At 46.2% G+C, this 15645-nt stretch overlaps 3 protein-coding genes across 3 annotated transcripts in view; 1 reads left to right on the plus strand and 2 right to left on the minus strand.

Annotated features, from left to right (window-relative positions):
- IQCF2 (IQ motif containing F2) overlaps nt 1-12740 on the plus strand; it is a 35828-nt gene extending 23088 nt beyond the window's left edge. The window contains exons 4-5 of the mRNA XM_024746419.1: nt 355-461; nt 12634-12740. The gene's annotated coding sequence lies outside the window, so the exon portion shown is untranslated. The remainder of the gene's footprint in view (nt 1-354; nt 462-12633) is intronic.
- IQCF5 (IQ motif containing F5) lies at nt 893-2564 on the minus strand. Its single transcript, XM_024746420.1, has one exon. The coding sequence runs from the start codon at nt 2454-2456 to the stop codon at nt 1977-1979; it is 480 nt and encodes a 159-aa protein (XP_024602188.1). The 5' UTR covers nt 2457-2564; the 3' UTR covers nt 893-1976.
- On the minus strand, nt 12642-15645 carry LOC112400513 (IQ domain-containing protein F1-like). The gene is made up of 4 exons (XM_024746310.1): nt 15640-15645; nt 14481-14594; nt 14284-14346; nt 12642-13533 (listed from the first exon to the last, which is right to left on the minus strand). Exons 1-4 carry the CDS (start codon nt 15643-15645, stop codon nt 13087-13089), a joined length of 630 nt encoding a protein of 209 aa, XP_024602078.1. The 3' UTR covers nt 12642-13086.

The raw sequence follows: 15645 nt of genomic DNA on the forward strand, positions 1-15645 counted from the left end.
GTTAACTCTTCTGAACCCTGAACATGGGATATCTTTCCATTTATTTGTATCTTCTTCAATTTCTTTAGTTTTCAATGTATAGATCTTTCACCTCCTTGGTTAAATTTATTCCTAGGTATTTTATTGTTTTTGAAGCTGTTGTAAATGAGACTTTTTAAAATATCTTTTTTCAGATAGGTTATTTTTATTATATAGAAATGCAACTGATTTTTGTATGTTGATTTTGTATCCTGCAACTTTACTGAATTTGTTTATTAGTTCAAACAGTTTATTGGTAGAGTCTTTAGGGTCTAATTGAAGGCATCATTCCAGAAACTTGGACAGTAAACTTTCATTAATTTTGGTTAATTTCAGCTTTTATGGTACTGGCTATCCATCCCTGACACCCTAGCCCCCAGCGCTATTCCAGGCATCCGTGAATGAGTTCTGGAGAAATTTGTATGAAGCTTGCAGAATCCAAGGTGAGCAATAAAGAATCTGTCCTTCAAATATTAGGGATCTGTGCTCATTTTGCTGATGACTACTTGTGATCACAGAGGTGCAGAAACAGAGCCAGGAGCCATTGTTGCAATCCCCACCACAGTTGTTGCAACACCCTCCCCTTCCAGCTGAAGTGGCTTACAGGGGATTTAAAGAGATGGGACCTCTCCTTCCTCCCCCACCCCTTTTCTCTTTTTCCCTTTTTGGGAGCCAGACCCTTAAGGACTAGGACACTTAAAAGTAACCACATAGGGCTTCCCTGGTGGCGCAGTGGTTGAGAGTCCACCTGCCAATGCAGGGGACACAGGTTCGTGCCCCGGTCCAGGAAGATCCCACATGCCACGGAGCGGCTGGGCCCGTGAGCCATGGCCTCTGAGCCTGTGCGTCCGGAGCCTGTGCTCTGCAGTGGGAGAGGCCACAACAGTGAGAGGCCTGCGTACCGCAAAAAAAAAAAAAAAAAAAGTAACCACATATACAAGGAAATTTTAAAAGTCACCATGTATGCCCAGGGAAAGGTGGAGGCCCAGAAAAGACCAGAGAAGACCTTAAGTTTACACCTATACTGATCCCCAGCACAGAGACACCCTACAACGAACCAACAACAGCAAAATCAGGGAAAGAGTGAAAATTTGACCTCTAGAATAACCACATTATGAGATTCAAATGTCCAATCTTCAACAACAACAAAAAAATATAAAGCATACAAAGAAAGAGGAAAATTATGGCCCATTCAAAGGAAAAAAGTAAATCAACAGAAACTGTCCCTGAGAAAGACAAGGTGGTGGACTTAATGTAAAAATACTCTAAAACAACTAAACCTTGAAGACCTTATGTTAAGTGAAATAAGTCAGTCATAAAAGGACAAATATTGTATGATTCCACTCATATAAGGCATTTAGAGTAATCGAATTCATAGAGACAGAAAATAGAATAGTGGTTGCCAGAGGCTGGGGAAGGGGAGAATGAAGAATTATTGTTCAATGTGTACAGTTTCAATTTTGCAAGATAAATGAAGTTCTGGAGATGGATGGAGGTGATAGCTGCACAACAATTTGAATATGCTTAATTTTACTGAGCTGTTTACTCAAAAATGGTTAAAATGGTAAATTTTATGTTATGTGTATTTACCACAATTTTTAAATAGTATTTTTTAAAGACTTTGGGGGAAAGAGCAAAAGATGACACAGGACTTCACGTTGCACAACTACATCGGGGCACCATTTACATAGACCACACTGTGAAAGAATCTCCCTGGAGTTGGAAGACTTGGTGGCCTTGCAACCCCAACTCTCCTACCCATGGCAGACATTGCTAATCAATTACAGGCCCTGCTCATAGAGCACCAGGCTCTCAGAATCCTCCACACTGGACCCCAGGCAACCCCTGCCACTTCCTTAGAGCTGATTTATGAGATGCCAAGTATTTGCCATCATTAGCTCAATGACCTCCTTGAAGTATGTCTGACAAAGAGCTGAGGACACATATAGCAGACCTGGTCATTCCTTTATTGGAAGGGGTATGCACTGTTGTACTCCACAAGCTTGCGAGCCCAAAGAGATTTCAAGTTGAAGATTCAGTTGGTTTTCTTTGAGGTCGTAATGGCCCTGAATAAAGCCACGGGTATGGCAACTATGCCAGCGCCAGTAGACCTGAATGATGCGGACAGCGTGGAGCAAACGGCAGTAACGAAGGCGGATGCACCACATGCGGAACCAGGATTGTAGCTTGACAGCTGCCCATTCTTGCCGCGCGTAGAATTCTAGAGACGTCCGCCGCCTCTTCTCCTGCAGCTTCACCAGCTTCTGTTTCCACCAGCATTGAATGATCCACACTCTGAGAGCCATGTGCAGCAAAGTCCTGCGCACCAGGGTGCCCCGCCACCAGGCTTGGATGAAAACAGCCGCTTTCTGTTCTCCCATCGTCATGAGTCTTACTTTGGGGCCTTGCAAGAGAAAACAGGGGACACTTAAACTCATACAGGGACTTCGCTGGTGGCTCAGTAGTTAAGAATCCGCCTGCCAATGCAGGAGACATGGGTTTGAGCCCTGCTCTGGGAAGATCTCACATGCCGTGGAGCAACTAAGCCCCTGCACCACAACTACTGAGACTGCGTTCTAGAGCCCGCGAGCCACAACTACTGAGCCCGAGTGCCACAACTACTGAAGCCCACATGCCTATAGCCCGTGCTCCACAAAATGAGAAGCCACCACAATGAGAAGCCCGCGCACCACAACAAAGAGTAACCCCCACTCACTGCAACTAGAGAAAGCCTGCAGACAGCAGCAAAGACCCAGTGCAGCCAAAAATAAATAAATAAATAGATTTATTTTTAAAAAAAGAAACATACATTTCGGCCCTAAGGTGTGGCAGGAGAGCTGTTGTGGGCAGCAGCTGGACCTCAGAGATCAAGTAAATGTCCTGCTTCCGCACACATGCATGCACACACAAAGATACATGTGCACATATGCGCGCACGCACAAAGATGTATGCGCATGCACAAAGATACATGTGCACACATGCGCACACGCACACACAATCCAGTCTTCCTGTACCTTGGCCTTTGCATTCCCCAAACACAATCCCCACTTTGTAGCTCTCAACCATGTGTGGTCTGGGTTCAAACTCTTTGCGCTCCTCCTTGGCACACACCTTGGCTGGACTCACAGCTCTTAGCCTAAGGAGAAAATAGGGGGAAAGGACAGCCAAGGAGGAGTGGATCCCTGTTCATTTCCTGCTCTGTGTATGGTGGCCATTCATCCCAGTTTGCCTGGCACACCCTGGGTTTATGCCTATTGTCCTGGTATAATTTTGATAAGTGTCTCTTTAACTCCCTGAAGCATTTCTCTTTAGACAATAAGTTGCATGGTCACAGACCTTTGGGTCACTCCACTGGACCGCAAGGGTCAGAGATGTCACAAGTCAAGGCTCTCTCCAACACAGTACAGCCTGGATCCATCTACGCAGGGAGGGGTGGGAAGGCAGAGGCAGTGGTGTGTGTAGGCAGTTGGAGGTGGAGTCCCTTGCTCTCCTCTCCTTTGCTCCTTCAAGCTCTCTTCTATCAATGCGACTTCATCATTATCTTTGATTATAAGTTGGAAGGTTTGCTGTCCTTATCAGAGTTTAGAGAGAAAAACATGAAAGTAAGGGTGCTCTTCCCACCACTAAGTGCCAAGTCACCCACACACTAGGCTTCCTGGACTTCCCTGGGATCTCAAACATGAGAAGGGATCCCCTCCTGAGGAAACTATGGGAAATGTACTGCCCTCCAGAAAGCTTGGGTAAATCTGACTGTCTCTTATAAAACATTAAATGCCGATGGCTTTGGGGGATGGTCAAACCCCCTCAGATCTACACTCAATTACCCATGGTTAGGGTCTAGATGTTCCCATCGCTCTCAAGTCTGTTCTCCAGCCACTGCTCTGGCAAGAAGAGAAGAGGAGGGGAGAGAGCCGTGATGTCATAAGGGCACCTATGACTCAGGCACCAGGATGGCTCCCAATAGCTGAGCCCCTTCTAAGGAAAACCTAGAGGACCTGTCCTTTCTTTCCTTTGTAAATGGCTACAAAGAAGAATACCTCAAATACTGACCCTTTGACACAAATGTGTATAGTGATACTCATTAAAGCCTGGCTGGTATTCATTAAATGGATTTCAATTCATTTATCTTTTTACATTTATTTTATTGAAGTATAATTGATTTACAATGTTGTGTTAATTTCTGCTGTACAGCAAAGTGATTCAGATATATATATATATATATATGTATATTCTTTTTCATATTCTTTTCCATTATGGTTTATCACAGGTTATAGAATATCCTGTGCTATACAATAGGACCTTGTTGTTTATCCATTCTATATATATAGTAGTTTGCATCTGCTGATCCCAAACTCGCAGTCCATCTCTCCCCCCTGCCCCCTCTTGACAACCACAAGTCTGTTATCTATGTGAGTCTGTTTCTGTTTCATCAGTAAGTTCATTTTTGTCATATTTTAGATTCCACATATAAGTGATATCATATGGTGCTTGTCTTTCTCTTTCTGACTTACATTACTTAGTATGATGGATTTCAATTCATTTAAATAATGGTATACCAAATAACAATTAGAAGAATGGGTGTGTTCTCTATCTACTAATATAGAAGCATGTACAAGATTTAGCAAGATTAGCAAGTTCATCAAATCAAGATCAACTAAATATAAGCATAGATTTACACACATGTCTTATAAAGTCATTCTTTTAAAAGGTGGTGGAAATTAGGAAGATATCCACAAAAATTAACAATGAGCATCTCTGATGAGGATATCAGGGTTGGGAGAACAGAGTAAACTCCCTTGCTGTGGCTAAACCTCCTATGTCTTGCCTATCTGTAAGTCATCTAGTTATCAGGCCCCTGGGAGAGCAAGACCCACACAGGCCAGAAAGCCCATAAGCCCCCAGGACCAGCCCAGGACCCCCATCTCAGGCTCAAGTGGACTCACGCACTCTCCTATCTTCTTCCCCTGAAGCCTCAAGGTCACAGTGAGGAGATGGGTGAAGGTCAGCCACTGCACAAGCAGGACCCCACCTCTTGCCTGCTCCTGGCCTCTGAAAACCTACCGGGCTATCGTGAGGCCCTGGTCCCCTCTCAAGGTCGCAGCCCCAGGGGTCACTGAGAAATGCATTTGCAATGTGTAGAGTGAGTATGGAGGAAGTCAGTGTGGGGCTAGGGGAAGAGCAGATGTAGAGAAGAGGAGGAGGCCATTTAAGGCTGGAGGGGGGTGTCAATGTGAAGTTAATGGGATGGGAGAGTGGAAGGGATAAGAGTAAATTGGAGAATGGGGAAATAGTAGAGTACAATGCATGGGACAGTGAAGGTACAAGAAGCACCTGTTTGAAGATAAAGGTGTTTGGCCATGCCCCTGGGAGACCCACATCTGTTTAATGCCCCCATTAGTCTGGCTCCAGAGTCTAGTCCCTAGTCACCATTGTCCCTGCTGTCCCTGTTAATAATCATGGAGCGAGGACATTCATCCCACTTCACAGATGAGGAGACTGAGGTGCAGAGACCTTACATGGCTTAGTCTGGTCTCACAACAGATTAGGGAAGTTGCCAGGGACTGGGGTGTTGGTGGATGTGGTGACCCTAGGGGCAGGGAGGGTGCTGAGGCTTTGAATGTCACCAGGACCTGCTCGGACTGAAGCCAGTGGGAAGGGAGGAACCTCCCTGGGGGTTAAGGAACAGAGGGGTGACACCATCCAAGGGAATTTTTTGTGGGTATGCTGGCCAAGGGGCCTGAGGCGAGCATGATGGGGGTGCATCTCCTGGGGCTAGAGTAAGGGACACAGGGAACAAAATACAAGCACCCCTCATGACCACTGTGGGTGACCCACAGAAGTACCAGCATTCTGGGGTCTCCCTATTCTTCCACCACACCCCCACCATTCTCTGCCACCTCTACCAGAATTTCCCCCTAGAGGTTCTCAGTAGACCCCTTCAGGGAGGGGCGGAAAGAAGAAAGGAGGGGTCAGTGAGGGTGTCAATGGGATCAGCCCTCTGAATATGCTCCCAGCCCCAGAGCCTGCAGGGGAAGGAAAGCAGGTCTGCTGGGAGTGGCCTGTGCTAAGAGAGCCCTTCCCTATCAGCCCCTGCCTGGGTCGTTTCTTTGGCCTCCACCCCCACACTACAGCTAGGTTACCCTTGAATGCAGGCCCCACCGCAGCTGTCTTCCTGGCAGCCCCTAACGGAGTGACTTCGTAGGTCTGCACCCTGAGAAATCCCAAACCCCCTTATAGATCTCCACTGTGGTCCTCATTGGATCCTACTGTAGTCACCTGTTTACTGATCAGCCTCCTCCCTCACTAGTTCCTAGAGGACAGAGCCTGAGCCGCTTTCATATTTGTGACCCCAGAGGCTGCACAATATCAAGATATAGTAGGTTAAAAATAATTGTTCATTGAATGTGTAATAAATGGATGAATGAATGGACTCCACCCCTAGCCCACTCCTCTGGAGACCCAAAGGCCTCGGGGCCTGCAACCCTTCTCTCCATGACTAGGGACAGATCCTGCCATGCCCTGCCTTGTCTGCTCTGCTTGGGGTGCGCTGAAAATCCCCAGGTCTGAGATGAGGAGTCTAGAGCATTTTGGGGCTAGGAGAGAAGGGTAACACTGGGAAAACCTGGAAGAGAGAAAGGGAGAAAACTGGAGGCGGGGCAGGGGGCACATGGGGACTTGGAGTCTGAGAGAGAAATGTAGAGAGAACGGCAGAAGAAAGTGAGACAGAATGTGACTTTTCAGGTGATACCCAGTGGCAGCCCTGAATCCTCAGGCTCTCCCCACTAAACAGTCTTGTTGCTGCTCTCTTCTGTCCACGAATGTCCACTGTCCCTGTGAGGAGGTCCTGACAGGTGGATTCTGAGAATGAATACAAGACCCCTTAGTGGCCCAGCTTGGATTCTTGCTCCAGGACTGTGGGTGGGATGGTTGCCCACAAAAGACTCTTCTTCTTCCTAGTGGTCCCCAGCCCAACTCTGACCTCACCATGGGCATTTAAGACCTGGAGCCACAACAGAACCCCTGAGTGTACCTCAATGAGAGAGAAGCCCTGGCCCAAGAGACACATTTGCTTTCACCCTGGGCCTCAGATCTGGGAGTTCTGAAGGGTCTCCATATTGCTTGTTTAGGGTGTTGTGGGGTTGGGGAAGTTCAAGACTGGTTAATCCTGTGTGGTTGGCATAATTCAACTCATAACACCAATGATAAGTCACTAGCTACAGGCTTCCCCTTAGGAAAGGACATGCCTTGGTCAAATCCCTTCCCTATGGCCAAAGGCAATTCCTAGTACGGGACATAGCAGTGACCCAGCAGTAGCCAGTATTCCCAGTAGCTGTGGGATGAGTCATCAGCTAAGAAGAGTGGATCTACTACGTCCACATATTCACTACAGCCCACCCCTTCATGTCACTCACATATACTTGCTTCCTATAGCAAGTTATTACCATTTAAAAATAGCTTCTTCAGGATTCTTGTAGGTCTTTTCTCCTGGGAAAACTTAGAAGGGTCAGAGAGACAAACTTCAGTCCCTACTGGTACAGTTTATTTTGAGGCCATTAGTCACACTCCTCTACCCCTTCCTCTACCACCCTTTCTAAACTCCTTTCACCTTTGACTAGCATTTCTGCTGGTCTAGGCAGTTTGCCTGAAGGGAAGCAGCAATTCAGACCTTCATCCTTGAGGCACCTGGTTCTCTGGTTAGCATGTACTTCTCAAGCCGTGTTTGTGTTCATCTACCATTATACCTGGGCAGCAAAGCAACAAGACATCTTCCAATGACTCACCCAAGCAGCACTCATAGTCTTCCCTGCTCCCATAGTGTAGCAGCAGGCCCTTCACCTTCTCCTCGTGATATCAGGGTTAATTATCCCTGCCAGAGTGGTGACACCTTTCATCGCCTGCTTAACTCTTGGCAAAAGGAGTCTGAAGTGACCAGGTCACAGCTGTAGCTTTAAGTTTAATGGGACTCTTACAGTGATCCCTGATGTGTGCCTTCCAACTCTAGAAACTAGAACCTCCAGTGACATGGAGCCTGAAGGTGCAGGGACAGAAAGCACAAACACCCAAGCATATAACTAGAAGGGGTGGTCACAGGTGCAGTACCATTTCCACACATTGGTTCTGAGACATGTACATTGTACCTACTGGGGACTCAGAACCATGTAATGGACATTGATTTAGGGCTTGGGTTGGCAAACTACAGCCTGTGGGCTACACCCAGCCCACTGTTTTTGTACATCCTGTAAAGAATGGTTTCTACATTTTTCAGTGGTTGAAAAAACTCAATAATATTTCATGACACATGAAAATTATATAAAATTCAAATTTCAGTGTTCATAAATAAAATTTTATTGGAACACAGCCATGTTTATTTGTTGATATGTTGGCTATAGCCACATGTACACTACAATGACAGATTTGAATAGTTGTGACAGACTATATGTGGCACTCATTTCCCACTGCTGCTCAGCACACAATAAATTGCAGTGGTACAGTTATAACTGAATAGTGTTTTGGGTACCACACATATTGCTGTGCTGTGACTTATTTTTTATTAACAGTACATATCCATCATGTCAAAACAATGGAAAAAGGAGAAAAGTGGACTTTAAGTATCGCACTTTTAAGAAAATGGCAAAGCATTCTGCTAATTATGCAATGACGCTATATAGCTGTGCTAAAAGAATACAATATTGGGACTTCCCTGGTGGTGCAGTGGTTAAGAATCTGCCTGCCAATGCAGGGGACATTTAAATTTAAAAAGGTTTAAATGGAGTATCTCATCACAGCAGAATTTCTCCACAAAAATAAGAAAAGTGAAAATGAGGCTGCAAACAAAGTACGTTTCCAACTTGCTCATTTGTTAGCCAAGCAAGGAAAGATGTTTACTAATGATGAATTAATTAAATCAAGTTTAATTGCAGCTTCTGAAAAAAATGTGTCCAGAGAAAGTAAATTTAACTGTTAGCCTTTCAATGAGAATAGCTGCTCCAAGAGTTGAAGACATTGGGAACAAAATCAAAAGTCAATTAAAGACAGGGCAAATGACTTCAAGTGGATTTCCTTGGCTCTTAATGAGTTGACAGATGTTACCAATACAGTTCAACTGTTGTTCATTGAAGGGGTAAATGCCAAGTTTGAAGACTGAAGAATTGAGTTCTATGAATAGTCTGCATGAAACAAATACAGTTGAGAGTATTTTTTAAAGTTGAGAAAACATTAATTCAGTACAACCTGAAGTGGAATCTGCTAAGATGTGATAAAAATGATAGTGGTGAAAATATGTATGGAGCAGGGGGAAAAAAGGCTTAGTTGAACAAATTTACAAAGTTTATGAAAATATAAAGTGCTTAAAGCCTGTGTTTATTCATTGTATTATTCATCACTAGGTACTCTGTGGAAAATATTTGAATCTATCGTGTTACTGAACCAGTAATGTCAGTGATAAATTTCACTTGCCACTTATTGACAACCATCATTGGTTCCATGAATTTTGATCAGAAATAGAAGCTGGGGCTTCCCTGGTGGTGCAGTGGTTGAGAGTCTGCCTGCCGATGCAGGGGACATGGGTTCGTGCCCCGGTCCAGGAAGATCCCACATGCCGCGGAGCGGCTGGGCCCGTGAGCCATGGCCGCTGAGCCTGCGCGTCTGGAGCCTGTGCTCCGCAACGCCACAGCAGTGAGAGGCCTGCGTACAGCAAAAAAATAAAAAATAAATTTAAAAAAAGAAATAGAAGCTGAATATTCTGACTTATCAACCACACAGCAGTTCTATGTCTTCGCAGTGATAAAGTTTTATTGAGGACTTTTAAGCTCAGGGTCAAGATTGAAATTTTTCTGAGCAAGAAAAACTGCCTTAAACTACTATAATCAAACACTGAATGGCAGGGACTTCGCTGGTGGTGCAGTGGTTAGGAATCCGCCTGCCAATGCAGGGGAAATGGGTTCGAGCCCTGGTCTGGGAAGGTCCCACATGCCATGGAGCAGCTCAGCCCGTGCACCACAACTACTGAGCCCACGTGCCACAACTGCTGAAGCCTGTGCGCCTAGAGCCCATGCTCCACAACAAGAGAAGCCACCGCAGTGAGAAGGCCGTGCACCACAACAAAGAGTAGCCCCCTGCTCGCCACAATTAGAGAAAGCCCACGTGCAGCAATGAAGAACTAATGCAGCCAAAAATAAATAAAATCTTTAAAAAAACCTGAATGGCATTGGAAATAAGCTTTTGCTGCAGTCTTCATGTTTTTTTAATGAATTAAACCTGAAATTAATGAGCAAAGCAATGTTTTATGTGAAACTTATACTGAAGTAGAGTCATTTTGGCAAATTATTTTTTTAAGATTTTTTTTTTATTAAAAAATATTTAAATTTATTTATTTTTGGCTGCATTGGGTCTTCATTGCTGTGCTCGGGCTTTCTCTAGTTGCAGCGAGCAGGAGGCTACTCTTTGTTGCGGTGCACGGGCTTCTCACTGCAGTGTCTTCTCTTGTGGAGCACAGCGTTTGGGCGTGCAGGCTTCAGCAGTTGTGGCACGTGGGCTCAGCAGTTGTGGCGCACGGGCTGAGCTGCTCCACAGCATGTTAGATCTTCCCAGACCAGGGCTCGAACCCGTTTCCCCTGCATTGGCAGGCGGATTCCTAACTACTGCACCACCAAGGAAGCCCCTTGACAAATAATTTTAAATAAGTAATGTCAAGCTGCTTTATGCACTTCCTGAGCTGTCAACAGTTAAAACAAGAAGCAAGATAACCATTCTCATGCAGATTTTCAGTGGATATATTCTCTGAGTTCAAACTAGAGTTCCAGCAACAAGCACTTTTCAGACTTCCATGTAAGTACAAGAGGAGTTTCCATATTTCTAAACTTTTTTATCTAAGCAATTGAGGAACAACCACCTGAACTTCAGTTGGAAGTAATTGATCTGCAATGTAATGACATGCTTAGAGGCAAATATCAAGAAAAGAATCTCATAGAAGTCTACAAATATCTTCCAAGTGATGACTAGTCTCGATTATAATCCTATGCTCAGGAATTTATATCACTATTTGGCGGTGCCAGATATTTCACTTCATACCTATGTGAATGAAAAGACATTTTCAGAGATGACATATGTAAATTTTCATTACAGACAAGCATTAACAGATAAACATTTGCAATTGATTTTGATGGTAGGGAACACTAACTTTTGGTCTTCTTAATTGGGCTAAACATTATTTCCCTCCCACCCTGACGGCCAGTTTTTAAGGTTTGTGGGTGCGACCCCTCTTTCCTTGTTTTGTTGCTGAGGCTGAATTTTTATGCTACTTGACATTCACACTGAAAGATGAGGATCATTAGCCCCACTTCACAGCTCAGGAAACTGGGGCTCTGAGAGGGAAAATGACATGTCTGCAGCCACACAGCAGTGAGTGGGGAAGCCAGGGTTGGTGTGACCTAGCTTGGTCTGGCTGCAAAGTCCTTGCCCTTTACTCTGAGACACTGAACACAGTAGAGAGAAGCAAGGAGAGAGGAGATAGAAGTCCTTCAGAGCAAGAACGAGAGACTAGGACCTGAGTGAGACAGGGCAGGACACAAAAGGACAAAGCAAGAAAGACAGAGCTCAAGCCCTAGAGCAAGACAGAGAGCTGGAGCATGAGATTTCTGGGCAATGTGAGCTGAAGGACCAACTTGCCAGGGCAGAGGAGATGGAGCTGGGCTGGACATAGGGCTTCTGAGTTTGCAGGTTTAATGGCGAATAACCCAAGACCTTAGACCCCTCCCTCTGCAGGAACCCACGGAACAGCAGTGCCCAGATGGGCAAAAGGACAGCCTAACCTTGACCTCTTAACTGGCCCTTTATCATCACTTAGGCGCCAGTCTCACCCCAGGTGGCAGCTTTTCACAAGAAGGGACTGTCAGAGGTCTCAGCTCCACCTGGATCAATTCTTGCAGAGACTGGGGAGAGGGAGAGGCAGACACAACTGATGGCTTCTCAGCTCTAGGTCTGTGATAGCCTAGGGGATGACACTCACCAGAAGGTTTGGCTAGAAGTGGGTTGCCTTCTTTCCCCACCTCCACACCTGTGGAACTTCCCACACCAACCAGGTCTGGAGGGGAATGAGTCCTAGCCTGCATTCGGGATCAGAGAGTGAGGGACAGAGTTTGAGGTAGGAGTGAGGACAGGGGCTATGCAGTCTAACCATTTTCAGTTTGGAGCTCAGACTCTGACTTGGAGGTCAAGTATGAAGATACAGCAGGGAGCTGTTGGAGGTCACTGAAAGGATGTGACCGCCAGCTGTACTCACAAGCTAGACCCAGGCAATTAGATGCCCCTCACCCCCTCCCCTGTCCTTGGAATGTATGTTCTGCCTGCCATTCCCACAGTGGGAGGCATTTTCAGGGATTCAGCCTTGAGAGAGTAATGTGTTCTCAAGAACATCTGGGTGGTATATGTGGCTGAACCTCATTAAGGCCTCTATATAAACTTGCAAGCGTCTGGCAAGCAAGTACGGAGATCTACTTGTCTGTGGCCGCCCAAAACAAGTCTTGTAAATAAGTTCCCTTGCTTACTAAACCTGCCACCTACTAATCTGGGGTAATCTGCCTCTTTCTTCGGTCTTTTCTTGCCCTCCATGTACAGGGGCCAGTTTACAAACCAACAGGAGCCAGGATCAAGAGCTTGGGGTGGGTGTGCTCCTCTCAGCCATGGGGGTGGCTGGGAGATCACACCCAGAGCAACTAGACCTGGTGAGTGAATTCCTGGCAAAAGTGCTGCTGTGCGCAACAACCCCACCCCTGCCCCAGGCTTCCATTATACACAGCCTTAGGGAGAGGCACCATTTCCATAGACTGAACATGAGTGATGCTCCCTGAGTTGGCAGCATGGCAGATCTGTACCCCCAACTTTCCTACCTATGTCAGACGTTGCTAAACAATCACAGTCTGCTCAGTCTGGACAGTGGCTCAAAATCATCCTCCTCAGACAACCCCTGCCAATTCCTCAGAGCTAGCATATGAGATGCTAACTATTTGCCATCATTGGCCCTGACCTCCTGGAGCTTATCAAGCAGAGAGAAGCTGGGGAAAGACCGCTTCACTGCTTTATTGGAAGGGGAATACACTCCGTCACAATGCAAGGCCCTGAGCCCAGCAAGATCTCGAGTTCGAGATGCAGCTGGTTGGCCGTGACTCTGTAGTGGCCCTTGATGAAACCCTGGGAAGCGCAGGAGTGGCATCTCCAGTAGGCCTGGATGATGCGGGCAGCGTTGAGCAAATGGCAGTAGCGCCAACAGATGCGCCACATGCGGACCCAGGACTGCAGCCTGACTGCCACCCACTCCTTCCGTGTAAAGTTCTCCAGAGCTGTCCGCTGCCTGTTCTCATGCAGCTTCACCAGCTTATGCCTCCACCAGCCCTGAATGATCCACACTCTGAGAGCCACGTGCAGCAGTGTGCTGCACACCAGGGTGCCCCGCCACCAGGCCTGGATCTTTACTACTTCTGGATTACTGATGGGAGGCCTGTTTTGGGTTCTTGGGATCTAACAAGAAAAAAGACGAGACATTTGGAGGATATTCCCCACCCACTTCAGCCCCAGGGTGTGCCAGGAAGGGATCCTGATGCCCTATCAACAATCACCCCTTCTTCTGAACCTCAAGAGCACTGGACAAGGCACTGGCTGGAACCAGAAGACCAGGTAGGTAGGTGTCCTTTCTTTGCCGCACTCTGGTTAATGGACATGGATACATCACATTGACCTCTGAATCTCAGAGCTCCCATCTGTAAAATGGTAGTATATCTGTCCTGGCTACCCAGTTTTACATGGGTCAAGTTGGCCAGCCTAGAGCAAGAATACCATGATCAAAGGGTTATCATAGTCCACCTGAGCCTGACCAGGATCCATGATCCTTCCCTTCAGACCCCACTCACCTACTGGAGAAGTGGCTTCCTCTTCTAATCCTGCTCTTTCATCCTTGACTGCAGCTCCAATCCACAACCTGCTCTCTTCCTCTGTGATAACATAGTATTAAAAGTTCCCACATCCTATAAAATTCTACCTCTCTTATCTCTTCCCCATCTTCACTTCTCTTGACTTTCAAACTTTAAATCTTAATTAGCAAGCAAACATACATGCACACGCTCAAACACACACACACACACACACACACACACACACACACACACACCATTGATTAAGCCCAGCTTCCCATATGTTGGCCATTCCATTCCACAAACACAACTGCCACATTCCCACCCCCAGCCCCGTGTCATCTGGGTGGGGGGATCATACTGCTCTGAGTCTCTTATTAGCATCATCTACTCCCTTTGTTGCAGCTATATTCTCTTGTTTAGCCTAGAAAAATATGGGGAAAGAGGACAGACAAGAATGAGTTTATTCCTGTTCTTAGCTCTGGAACATACAAAAGACACTAGCCACAAGCATTAGGACACAAAGACCAGAGACATCCAAGTCCAGGCTCCTCCTGCCTCTGCCTTCTCTAAGTTCAGTGATGGTGCTGGCGGTAAAGATTTCAAGATCGGCTCATTCTGCTGAGGCTCATTTTTGGTGTGTTCATTAATTGTTTTGGGCTGGTCCTTCTCCTGCAATCAGCAATTAGGGGAAAGGCAAGAGGGAGGCTGCTCTCCCTCCCTCTCCATTAAGTAACCCACACATCCCCAGCGTACAGGGCTTCCCAGAGTATTCAGATGTCAGGGAGATCCCCTCATCCCGAGAGATTTATGGGGCCATCCCTAAAAAAGCCTAGTGTGTCAGTCTCTCTCTTACTCACTATTGGTCCCACATGGATTGGGTGTAGATGGTTCAAATCCCCTCAGGTCTGTGTTCCTCTAGTCATGGCATGGAGAGAAAGTGGGGGAGGGAGACCTATGATGTCATAAGGGCAGTTATGACTCAAGCACCAGGCTGGCTCCCGACAGTTAAGCCCCCTCCAAAGAAAAGACAGAAGTGCTGTCCATTCTTTTCTGCTGGAAATGGCCAAAGCCCTAGCTACAACAGCAAGACACCAGAAATAGTGGCCCATTGATGTAAAGGTGTATAAAGGTAGTTATTGGTGATATCCCCAATTGGTAAAATTGGGCGTTGATTTAATGGTTTATAGTCCATTCAAACTATAGGATACAACATAACTGTTGAAAAATAATGAATTTGATCTGTGTGTACTGATGAGAAGGTATACCCAAGATATATTTGTAAGTGAAAAAGCTGAACATCATTATGATCCCATTGGATGGGATATAAAACCGTCATTGGATGGGATGGTAAAAAACTGTCAAGATATATAATTATACACGTATGCTATAAACGCAGATAAAGAGGGAGAAAGGTATATAGACCAAACTGCTACCAATGATTACCTTAGAAGAGTTGAATTGCTGACCCATTCATACAATACCAGGGAAATCTGTGACGCCCCCAGGACGAGCAGTACTGCTTTCCTTCCCCAGAAGGCTCTGGGGCTGGGAGCATATTCAGAGGGCTGATCCCATTGACACCCTCACTGACCCCTCCTTTCTTCTCTCCTTCCCACTCTTCCCTGAGGGGGTCTACTGAGAGCCTCTGGGGTGAAACTCTGGTAGAGGGTGAGAAGAATGGTGGAGAAGAATGGGGTTGGAGAAGGAGGCTCACCCCCAT

Source organism: Neophocaena asiaeorientalis, unplaced genomic scaffold (assembly GCF_003031525.2).
Source record: "Neophocaena asiaeorientalis asiaeorientalis breed wild unplaced genomic scaffold, Neophocaena_asiaeorientalis_V1.1 scaffold251, whole genome shotgun sequence".
Lineage (NCBI taxonomy): Eukaryota > Metazoa > Chordata > Mammalia > Artiodactyla > Phocoenidae > Neophocaena > Neophocaena asiaeorientalis.

What these genes read in the sequence shown, in the direction of transcription:
- IQCF5 (XM_024746420.1), bottom strand. Translation starts at nt 2,456, where the DNA reads ATGAGTTTAAGTGTCCCCTGTTTTCTCTTGCAAGGCCCCAAAGTAAGA.
- LOC112400513 (XM_024746310.1), bottom strand. An exon ending in TGAACTTAGAGAAGGCAGAG is followed by an intron (nt 14,347 to 14,480) that starts GCAGGAGGAGCC and finishes ATATTTTTCTAG; the next exon opens with GCTAAACAAGAGAATATAGC. An exon ending in CTAATAAGAGACTCAGAGCA is followed by an intron (nt 13,534 to 14,283) that starts GTATGATCCCCC and finishes TTTTCTTGTTAG; the next exon opens with ATCCCAAGAACCCAAAACAG.